The sequence below is a fragment of the Lampetra planeri genome, chromosome 11 (assembly GCF_965212315.1).
Source record: "Lampetra planeri chromosome 11, kcLamPlan1.2.h2, whole genome shotgun sequence".
Lineage (NCBI taxonomy): Eukaryota > Metazoa > Chordata > Hyperoartia > Petromyzontiformes > Petromyzontidae > Lampetra > Lampetra planeri.
In genome coordinates this window covers 10,920,207-10,932,241 of record NC_136117.1, presented here as the reverse complement: position 1 = coordinate 10,932,241, position 12,035 = coordinate 10,920,207, and the positions used below count along the sequence as shown (strand labels likewise).

General features: G+C 50.9%; 1 protein-coding gene across 1 annotated transcript in view; it reads right to left on the bottom strand.

Annotated features, from left to right (window-relative positions):
• Nucleotides 1-11,343, bottom strand: part of LOC144721308 (sodium- and chloride-dependent creatine transporter 1-like) — a 39,513-nt gene extending 28,170 nt beyond the window's left edge. The window contains exon 1 of the mRNA XM_078598834.1: nucleotides 10,449-11,343. Within this exon, the coding sequence (XP_078454960.1) occupies nucleotides 10,449-10,761 (313 nt within the window). The 5' untranslated portion in view covers nucleotides 10,762-11,343. The remainder of the gene's footprint in view (nucleotides 1-10,448) is intronic.
• Nucleotides 11,344-12,035: the final 692 nt, after the last annotated feature.

Genomic DNA, 12,035 nt, shown 5'->3' with positions numbered 1-12,035 from the left:
GCACTGCGTGAAACAAGAGGCCGTCGTCACTGCAACAGGCTCGTGGAGGATACAAAGGAGCCGTCAATAGGGTTTGCATTGTGTGTACGTTGAACTTCTCTCGCACCATACAAAGCCAACTGTGCTCATCGGAGGTGCGGGGGAAGGACAACAGACTAAACGCAAAAAACGGAGAACGCGATGGTAAACGCTTGCACATATTCACTCTGGTTGTGCTTGTCATTTTTGTTTTGCATTACTAAGTCTCGGACAAGTAGCAATAAAACACTCGATTATAAAAAAAAAATGTGCTGTTCCTTGTCAATCGACTGCTGAATGAAGGCCTCCCCATGCTGTCTCGGTCTTAGGGGTTTGTTTGACCATACTTCACCACGTTGGCCAGTGCACGGTGGTAAAGCGGAGTTGAGGGGGTGCAAGAATATTTCAGATATCCCTCGCCACTGGTGGTGTTTATCGGTTGTTAACCATGGCCAGGAATTGAACTATTTTGACCAATACTTGTAATTCTATAAACGGTTTAAAACAAAAAAGATCCCATGCAGCCTGTTGCCATGGCGGTTTGTGGTATACCAGCATCACAGCCTCCAGAGGGGAGGGTAGGACATTTGATTTGGCCTGCGAGCTCTCTGCAAGCATCAAGGGGCCCTATCACGCCGATGCCCATCGCTGGTGTACCCTTGCAGAAAATTATCTGTAGGGTCGAGGGCTCCATTGGGCGAGTTGCAAATCACCGCACCGCTGTTGCGATTCAGGGCCAAAAAAAACCCAAGAGGTCATCGGAGGTCGCGGCTCCACCACAACACGGGGGAAGAAGAGGACAAAAACAAAACCCCGGTTTCGCACTCAGCATATTATCGACAACACATGCATGACCTCAAATGAGCTCTTGCGAGCGAGCGAGCGAGCGGCGGTGAGGAGCGCAGAGGCGTGAGCGTCCACCACCCCGAGCATTCCGCTCACACGCCGCTACAGATCGAACGAAGATACTCCAGCACCCCGCACTGCGCCACTCCGCCCCCCGCCCCGCCACCCCCTTCAACTACAACGAGATCCCAGGACCGTGAACTCGTTTGTTTGCTCCCGTCCCGAAACGACGCCGCGTCGTCCACAGGCGTGAACCACACCAGAGCCGTGGGGAGCAGCGGCGTGGGCGGCAGTTGCGACGTTTACGTTGCCGACCCGTAAATCCCGCCGCCGCCTTATCCCGACGCCGATGACAGAACGAGCCACCGTTCAACTCTTTAACGGGGGTGATGGCACCGCAATTGCCTTGCACCGGGCTGGGTTGCGCTTGCAATGAGTCGATGGCTCGCTGGCGGCTGGATGCAAGTCGCGGAACGAACCCGCCAGGTGCTCTGGGCTAACTGACCGATGCGTACCGCTGGACACGTGGAATTCTACACTGTCCACGCTGCTGCCGTGTGTCTGACATTCTTACACAACCCGCATCGCCGACTGCCCGTGTGGCAGCTGTTGCTGCTGCCCTGTGGTTAAATATAACGACGGGCATCATTCTGCCCATCGCGCCCGGTATGGCTCCCTCTGTGGCTTTGGGCGGCTTGAATGGCTAAGTCTTGACCCAGTGACCCGTAACCCTCTCTTGTCTCCTCAACCCTCGCCCCCACCCCCTCCTCCATCCCCCCCCCCCCGTCCTGCCCCCAGTGTTGCCAAATGAAAGCGAAAATGTCACCAAACGAACCCATGCAAGGTCACTAGATATCGCTAACCCTCCAACAATTGTAAGAATGTCACTCGGCAATTTGCCAAATATTACACAGAAGTAAACTTGACACACGATCCCTCAACGCATATCTGGAACCGCTGCTTAACCATGCACAGTGCCCTCTTTCCCAGAAAGTCACGTGATTTAACAGAAATTAAGTGGCTAGGATCTCGCGGTAAAATTGCTGAGTTGGCAGCGCTGCCGCCTTCGGCCGCCCTCCAATAGACAGCGTGTGCCCACCGATGTTCGATGTTGGTAGCAACTGTGGCGACCGCACGGAGCCGACCCATGGCTGCCTTCTGGCACCGCTAGCAGCTGAAGTCGGCGCGCTCATCAACGATCGAACCTGGGCGGGCGGGCGGGGACGACGACGCTCGACCTCATGCCACGAGTGCAAATGGCCAACGGCAATCTGACAAAATCAGCTTTTCCCCATTACAGCAAGAAACATGCGCTTGGGGGGGGTGGTGGTGGGAAGGACGGGTCTGTCAGCTGTCCATCACGACGGCCCCAGCGTCCAATGCATTACTGTGGCAAACTGGAAAGTCAGCGCCTTATTTGGGCCCTTTGCGGCAGCCGCAGCGGTCAACTGTTGCACTTGAGCTTGACGACCGGGATGCAGTCTCACCAGCGGGATAGCGTCGGCACCTGTTGTCCAACAAAGTGCTCGATTTCAGCCTCCCCACCGTCAATTTTGTGTTTCAGTCCCGTGGGGGATGTTTATTTCTTTCTTGATGGACGGACGGACAGTCGCTGCCATGGTGTAACGGTTTGTACACGGGACCTGCAATCCCGGAGGTTGCCGGCTCAATTCGATCTCCCCAGCGTGCAAAGTCGGTTGAAACAATGGAAATTTCTTAAATTCCATCACCCACACCGCCCCCCCCCCCACGCTGCCTCTGTCCAACCAGAAGTTAAAGATGGGAACAGCAGAAGAATCGACTTTGCCGTACAGTGCTCCCGTCTCTCTTCCAAGATGTTTCAGCTCCCTCTCGTGGAGGCCCTTCCACCAACAGTTGTGTGAGCGAGTAGTGGCAGGGCTGCACACCTTTAACTTTCTTTCGTTTTCTTTATCGACATCCAGGTTTGTGCGGCCTGACACGGACTCAAAGCCCCGGTCCACCGAGCGTAAAACGCCTCCTCTCATAGCATCGCTCGAGCAATTCCAACGGATGCTAAATGGCACCGGTAAATAAGCCGTGAAAGCCACCCCTTTGTGCACTCTTGCCTTAGCACCTCCTGTCCCCGCTCGCATAAAATACGCCGTTAAAAACCCAAGTTGATTTAGGAACGGGGTGCTTACCCCTAAGGGAGCTGCTGAAAATGTTACCAAAAAATTAAAACGTTGTGCGTGTTAAAGCAAAATAATCCAGGAGATGTGTCAGTAAGATATTAATCTGAATCTTCATTTGTGATGGGCTATTTGATATATTTAAGTAATCGATCACTCTAACGATTATGGATTTGACTCTTGGACTCTAATATTATCAAACACAAAAATTGTTGAGAGGAAGAAAAAAAAAGTCTCACCTTTGTTGCAACGTGTGACGCTGGACGGGAGGTGATGGGCGGGGCTTGGTGACATCACTGACCAATCAAATTCACTTCTATTAATTTCATATATATTCCTGAGGTTACTATTGCATGTAAATGTTTTATGGCAGGCTTTCATTTATTGCGTACCACACACTGAGTGCCTTGGCATTTCAGCCAGGTCACATCCGCTTAATAATTAAATATACTATGCAATATTTAGAAGCTGCCCGGATGACTTAAGTTGCACGCAAACGCATAAAACTAACAAAAAAATCTTCACTAATTGGAAGTTTGCAAAGCTGCCAAGCAGCGTTTGTAACCCGTCCCCCCACTGCCCCCCCCTGAAAAAAATCTCACAAAACAGAATTTTTAAACCACCCTTCAGAATTGAGCCATGGCAATTATAGAAAAAGGTTCTTCTCTTCGCCAGCTGCATATTGATTAGAAAGCAGTAAATGTACTTAGCCTTTAGAAGAGGGCAGGACGCGGCCTCGACACTGCCTTGTGCGCACGACGCGGGCGCTACACGAGAATGCATTCCACGCCGGCGGGGTAGAACGAGCCACTGACGGACATTTCGCCGTTACATTAAATGTTGAGTCAATTTGAAAATAAAAATCGCGTCTTTGTGTCTAATCCAAAATGGTAGCATGAATATAGTTGCATAAATACTGCACCGTTATACCATAGCGGGGAGGGGGAGGGTAATCAGCGGGACAGTGGCAAGTGCAATGCACTATGAACGTAGAAAGACTATGTTCAATTCCCGGCCACTGCTAACGTCGGTGTCGAATGATGGTCGAACTGATCCTGTGTGCCTGCCCCCACCATCACCAACACGTATTGACCAGCACGATAAAGTGTGGAGAGAAAGAAAAACATAACCAACACGATGTGAGAGGCCTTCATCCAGCATTGGATTTAAAGAGGTCCATCAGTCATCATTCAGTGTATTATTGTAACGCTAAAGAACTATTGACCAAAAAACTGAATAGACTATGCTAGCAGTGCTGCACAAGCACAACATATAACAAAACATCATCACGTCCGTCATTAACACTGCCTTATGACAGAGAAAATGTATAGTAGGCCGATGTTATTAATATGTGTTTCTTATTTAATAGTACATTTTTAAAAAGATGTACCAACCACATCGTGTTGGTTATGTATAGCCTTTGCAGACTTTTGGGGCAAGTGCTGTTCACAAACACTTATTAAGGCCATCAACAGTACACAAGGGGGTGGGTGGCCAGCTCCACAAAGACAAAGATCCCCCGTATAGCCTTTGCCAAACTGTTGGGGCAAGTGCTGTTAGCGAGCACCTATGAAGGCCGGCACGGCACACGAGCGAGTGGGTGGCCAGCACCACACCAGGCCGCCTTTGTCTCCCTAGTGGCGAAGTTTACACACCGCACTAGGCACTCAGTTGTGTTTGAGTTGACCTAGGGGAGGCACAAAACCGGTTCAGATAATCGTCACAGGTGTTGGCCGTGAGCGGGAATCGAACCCGAGTGGTCAGGTTTGTGGCACAGCATGCTAACCCCTACACTACCGTTCACCACAGCCCCACAGACACACACACAACGTACAAACACACACGCAGTGCACACGTGTGTACACCATACCGCTGACTTGCACATGCACGCATTTAGACACGGCCCAAGCAAGCAATCTACAGCTCACTCCTGGACAGAAGATACATTTATAGCGGGGTTTTTTTATGTAAGTAATGTAAATGTGTAATTGTCTCTTGATAGCACGCATCCCAAACAGATCCCTCGTACACAAGCACACATGGTGATCTGATGATAATTTGAGCCAATGTTGAACTGATAGCGCTCGAGCATTGATGCGGTTTTAATGATCTGGTACTTCACGTTGTACATTAAATTAGTATGTAATATTGCACAAATACTTGCGCCCCTTCCGTTGTGTATTTTAAAATAATTTTCCTTCCGCAACGTCAGAAGTATAGCATGGAAGAGTAGGCCAATACCCTCTAGATGAGCTCTCTCTAGCTTACTCCAGTAGAGGCCCTGCTACCAGCAGTGACACATCTTGACCTTTTACCCCCATTATATACACTAAACCCCTACATGCATCCTTGTAAATAGCTCAGTTCTCCCTTGCAAGAGGGACACTGATTAGCCAATGCGCACTAGTTACAAACGAAGGACATAAACCACGTGCCATCACGTCGGTCAAATCTTTTAGAGAGGCAGCGATAAAATGCAACAAGGGACGACGGCACGCCGGAAATTTCTCAAAAGCTGGCCAGAATATAGCCGAGTTTGTCGGCTGACAGAAGGCTTCCCCCATTGCTGAGATCATGCGCTCAAATCCCTGCCAAGATCAGCTCATCATCTCCAACATCCCTTCAGGGTCGGTACAGTGACCAACACTCGGTGTTGGCTGCACCATATGGTGGCTCATTAACAGTTGCCGTCTCACGTAAATCCTGGACGCCGCCTGTTTGGATATGGTCTTTCAACCACTGGCTCAGGACCAACGATGGAGATGACCATTGCCCAACGTTTGTTACACGCGGCGCCAATCTGTTACATGTTGATGCAGGCGCCGCGCAGCGTGCCGCGACGAGGCGCGCGTGACCGCGATAAACATATCAAATGTACACCGACCGTCCTCGCGAGAACTCATCTTCCATCCTTCCCTTAACGAAGTCCAGTCTCAAGGAGAGCAACCCGGCCCTTCTGGCTTGACGAATGCTGGCCACGTCTCTGGGCTTACCGGCTGGGAATCTCTTACGGCGGCAGGAAAATCTCGAGCCCCTGCTGTGGACCCATGGGGCACGCACTATTCTTAACCCGACACCGGTGCGGAACGTTACTGGCGCCTGGCCGGTCCCAGCAGTGGCAGCTTCTTGTCGTCTGTCGCCACCTTTACAGTAGGCAGCGAGAGGACCGATGACAGCCGCTTTTGGCGGTCGCACACTCGATGTTTTGGGGCATTATGGCTGACGCGGTCACTTTCCTCATGCTCGTCTTTTTTTTTTAACAGACAAGGGCTTCATCTTCTTGGTTCTTTCGGTAAAGTCACGTAGAATGGAAATAATAAAATAATAAAAATAAAACATTATAAAATAATTCTCACGACGTTTCGGCCACAACGCAAGCAGACCTGCTCTCCACCTGAGGACCTGAGGACGGCTGCTTGCGTTGTGGCCGAAACGTCGTGAGAATTATTTTATTATGTTTAATTTTTATTATTTTATTATTTCCATTCTACGTGACTTTACCGAAAGAAACAAGAAAATGAATCCCTGCAGTCACGAAAGCTTTAAATCGAAAATTAAAGACAAGGGCTTGACGACGACATAAGTGATTGGTGCCTGTGAAAGATGTGGCACTATTTGAGCGTATTGGCACAAGACAGAGAGGAATGACGAAATGTGCAGTGGACACCTACGGGGATATCTGCCCATGGGTCGTGATGACGATGATGACGAATCTTTTGGTTTCTGTGCTATTTTTTTATGGGGTTAAAGAGAACCGTTGATGGTTTGGTTTTGATACAACCTGCGCAATGTGGCGCAACGCTATGCACCGCACGTGACTTTGCGAGCGTACGCAAGTCCAAGACAGAGATGCGCCCCACACGGCAATTTACTTTTGCCACGCGGCAGATTTCGTGCCTTCGTTTCTCTAACCACATCGGATGTGAGAGCCACGAGAGAACGAATTGAATGTAAGGTGGTGGGGGGGGGGTAGTTTTTTGGGTTAGATCGCTTAAATATAAATGTTGTCGATACAATTGAACAGTTACTGCTGAAGTAGTGACTCATGGGCACATTTTGTTTACGTGACAAGCCTTGCTGTGTCTGGTGGTGGTGGGTTAACGACACATTTATATTTATGCGATCTAACTCAAAAACAATCTTCATTATGAATATTGTTCGCGATAACCAACGTGTTAAACTGGCGCTAAAGTTGCCCTTCAAATAGAGTTCAGAATTTTTACCCACTGACCAATTTAATACTTTGAATATAGTATGCAGAGTTAGAATTGGCTATCCTTGCACGTGCTATGGCAGACTTAAATTGTTCATTCTAGATTTGAAGTTTTCGTGACTGCAAGGATCCATACTCTTTGGTTCTTTCGGTAAAGTCACATAGATGAAAAATAAAAATAATAAAATGAAAATAACTAAATTAAATTGTTGCCCACTTCAACAATCTTCGTGTTTAAATAAAATAAAAATGGTATCCAATATTTGTTATTGTTTCAAACCTATTATATAATAATTGAATGCCTTTACATAAATATGAGTATAATGCGTTCGTGTCATGCATTGCTTATCTAACATGTAGGATGTGCTGTCCGTTGTTGTATTTTAATTGCTGGCTCATTGTAAGGAAAATTAAATTAACACAAATAGATGGCCGTTATTAATAACCCAGGTGAGAGCCCATGGCGACCACAAGTTAATGTTTTCCAATTCACAAATTGTGCTTCTTACTCAGCAGGTTTGTCCATTAATAAACACTTCCTGGCCGCCATCGGAGATGGTGTTGAACGGCGCTTGTATTTTTTCAGCTATTGCATGATCCAGAGAGAGTCACGGTTAATGTATTTATGTATAACTTCTTTCGCACCATAAATAGTCAACTGTGCTAACCAGAGGTACGGGAAACAACAACAAACTAAACAACACGCACACAAAAATGTTGCCCTTGAAAATAGAGTTTACATTTTACAACAAAAAACCGGTGCCGTCGCATTTCAGGAAGAGGTGGCAGGCAGGAGAGGGGAAATTCTGAACAATCGACACATTTGGCGAAATAAAATCACCACATTTTACAGATGTCCCCAGAGCTCTGGTGGCAGCTGCTGTGGTTCCCGTGACGGCAAATCGAGCCGTAGCAGATGGATGAGGTTCCGTCAATCACTGAACATGGGCAGTTAAACCCTGGGGACAAGCTCATAAAACCAGCATGGCCACCAAATCGACCAGTGTGTGTCTCCGGGTGGCTCAGCTGCTGGTTCACTCCAGATGTGTTTTCGGAGGGAGTGGGACGCGTGTCTGCTCGGAAATGGTGTCCAATGTTTTCGCCCCCACGTTGCTCGGAGCTGAAGAAGCTGCCCAAGCACAGGGACATCGTGCCGGGCAACGATAACGCAACCGGTGGGAGACAAATCGTGCCAATTTGTTTGTTCGTGCCAAATTTTCTGTAACTTCAGATGACCTCCCGTGGTGTTAAAATCAAATTGTCACGCAATTAATACATTAGAACGTATTCAGAGTGTGGACAAATATATTAATACTGCCCCATTGGGTGTCTTGAACGCCGTTTTTATTCTGTGTAATACACGAGCTAAAATTCTGAGAAATGGTGGCTCCTTCTCCACTGCTATCCACGCATTCTAGACTGCCCCCCACCCACACAGCTGTCCACGTTCCATTTAAATGTTTTAAGCCAAGGTTTCCTCCCGCTAATCCCTGTGCCAACAACTGTTTATATCTCTCCAGATGCCTCGATCCATCAATATATTTTTTTCCCATCACCCTGCACTCTCCCGAAATCCAAACCCTAACCTTCCTTTCACCTAAACAACAAAAGCCCTCTTCTTGGTTCTTTCGGTAAAGTCACGTAGAATGGAAATAATAAAATAATAAAATAAAACATAATAAAATAATTCTCACGACGTTTCGGCCACAACGCAAGCAGTCATTCAGACGCTGTCTCCCCGACAGACCTGGTCTTCACCTGAGGACGGCTGCTTGCTTTGTGGCCGAAACGTCGTGAGAATTATTTTATTATGTTTTATTTTATTATTTTATTATTTCCATTCTACGTGACTTTACCGAAAGAATCAAGAAGATGAATCCCTGCAGTCACGAAAGCTTTAAATCGAAACAAAAGCCCTCTTCCGTAGCCACGAAGAAGAACGCGCGTTCGTATATGCACTACGCAGGGTCATTTAGCCCCTTCTAAAATATGGTTTTGTATTGTAAATTACATTTCGTTTGATTACATCGCATGGCGGTCGTGAGAGATAGTGGGCCTGGCAGTTCATTGGGTCGGTTTTTACGCACCCAGCGGTGGATTGAGCACGACCACCGCTGCCGCCGCCGGTTATGACAATGATCCATCGCATTGTTCGACTCAATGACGGTCACAGTAGCCAGGTAAGGGCTCAATTGAGAATTTCATCAATCTGCCTCCGCACGGGGGAAACGTGACGGGCGATGGCTACGCGATTAACATATGAATGGGCAGAGCAGCACGGCTCTGTACAGTGCACGGGACACGTGCGGCGATGTGATCGGGGACGTGGGGAAGGGTAAGAGCGGCAGGATTGGCTACCCTTGCAAGTCCGTGAACATCCCCCCCGGCTCACGCAGACGCGGCTCCGACGACAACCTCATCAGTAAGGACGGCACGTGCGGCGGACCTGGCTCCCCTTGCCACGTAGAAAAGCAGGGATTTGATCTGGCTCCAAACCCACGGTCCAGTCCCCGTGACCCGATCACGTTCCACGGGGGGGGGGGGGGGTTGATCCAACTCGCTCGCCTCCTGCGTGAACGTCTCACGCCGCTACACGCCTGACGCTCGCCGATGGAGCAAGCAATTCGACACGGAGAGCGCCGGCGAATTCGAGTGAATGTAATATCGGCTGCACCACCACCACCCCCCACCCCCCCCCACGTCAATCCGTCAATGAATCGTCGCGCGTGGAGCAATCATCGGGCGCGTGCGGCGCGTTGACGGTGATTTGCCATCCGCCCGTTCAACGGCGCGGGCGGATGAACGGACGAGCGGGCGGGGAGCACGTGGAGGAAGACCGTTCAGCCGCACGTGGTGGTGGTGGTGTTGTTGGTGGTGTTGGTGGTGGTGATGGTGGTGTTGGTGGTGATGGTGATGATGTTGGTGGTGATGTTGGTGGTGATGGTGGTGTTGGTGGTGATGGTGGTGTTGGGGATGTTGTTGCTGGTGTATCGCGAGGCCTGTGACAGTCACTAAACAACGCCAGGGCGACATGCGCACGCACTCAGCGCCGCGCGCGTTGCACCGTTAGCAGCAGCAGCAGCAGAGCGGGCGGCATTGCTGGTGATCGTGCGCCGCCATGGCAAAAATCGATGGTCGTGAACAGCCCAAACGATGGGGGTGGTGGTGGGTGGTGGGTGGGCGGACAATCGTTGTCTTTCGGTGTGTGTGTGTGAGCGCACCTCCGCCATTCTTGTAGCACAGGTAAGGAAAGCGCCAGACGTTGCCCAGACCCACGGCGAAGCCCACACACGACATGATGAAGTCCATCTGCCGGGTCCACGTCTCCCGCTCTCTGTACTCGCCCCTGGGCTGGGGACTCACGCCACCCGCCTCTGCGCAGCCATCGTGATCCCCCTTGGCACCACCACCACCGCCGCCTGCCGCTGCCACCACCATGACCCGCGTGTGGTCTCCGGCATCGACCACGGCGCCATCGTCGCTTGAGCCATCGCAGGGACTCTCCGGGCAGAGTTGAAACTGTCTCATCTTCATCTTCACACGACCAACACCACCGCAGCAGCTGCAGCCACGTGCCCTTCGTTCACCTCTTTCTTTCCTCGACACCCAAAATAACGCAACAGAATAGAGACTTATTCTCCCACCGCTTCCAAACGCACCCAAACCCACCCCCCGGCTTCTCAGCACACGCGGTTTGGATGAACCAAACACCCCCTCGGTCGGGACGGGCTACCGAGCACCACCACCACCACCACCTCCACCACTCAGCCCGACCCGACCGCGGTGCGTTTGGTTCTGTTTTGTCGTAAAGAGAAGACTCGTTCTTATTTTAGGTGTCGCGGCCGAAGGGAATCAGAAGCAATCTACAAAACACTTAAATGAGAGCCTGAAGAATCGCATGGGATCCGAGAAAAGGAGCCGAGGCGGGCGGGGACGCGCACTGACGAAGTTCGCCTTCAAGCTCTCATCGCCACTGCTTCGCGCTGCAGCCAGATCGCTGTGTCGTCTCTTCTCTCTCTCTCTCCTCTCTCTCTGTTCTCTCTCTGCTCTGTTCTCTCTCTCAGCTCTTCTCTCCACGCCTCTCGTCTCGCTGCTGCGTTTGCGCTCTCCCCGCGTGCGGCGCAGCCTCTATTTATACTCGCGTAACGGTGACCACGTGGTGGTCAATCGTGGAGCCCTCCCTCCTCCTCCACTCCTCCCTCCCTCCTCCTCTCGCTCGCTCTCTCCAGCCCTGCTTAGGGTCTCTGGGTTGGTGGGAGGATGACGCGGTGGGGTGCATTGGGGGGTGGGAGGAGGTGAAGAGGCTGAGCGGGAGGGAGGGAGGAGGTGGGAGGGGAGTAGCAGCAGCAGCAGGAGGATGAAGAGGGGGGCAGTGGGGACGCGTCTTTTTTTGGCCCGGGTGGATGGGAGGAACCTCTCCATCTGCGGGGGTTGGGGGGGGGTACCGGTGGGCGGGTGTCATGGTCATGGGGTTGATGATGTTGCGGAGGTTCGGCAGGAGGAGGAGGAGCAGGGGAGAGAGGGAGGCAGGGAGGGAGGGAAGGGGGAGATGGATGATGAGAGGGGGTGGGGGTTGGGGTGTAGCGGCCGTTTTAAGATCCTTTGCTCCTACCCGTGTCGTGACGTAGCGAGCGTGCGTACGTGCAGCAACGTGCGTACGAACGCGCTCGGGAACCGAGACTGAGCGCGGAGGTGGGAGGGGTGATGGTGGTGGGGGGGGAGTGGTGATGGTGATGGTTGTGGTGGGGGGGTGACCGAACAAAGTCTCTCTTTGCGCGGCGGCCGCCGCATTTGCATTTTGGACGTTG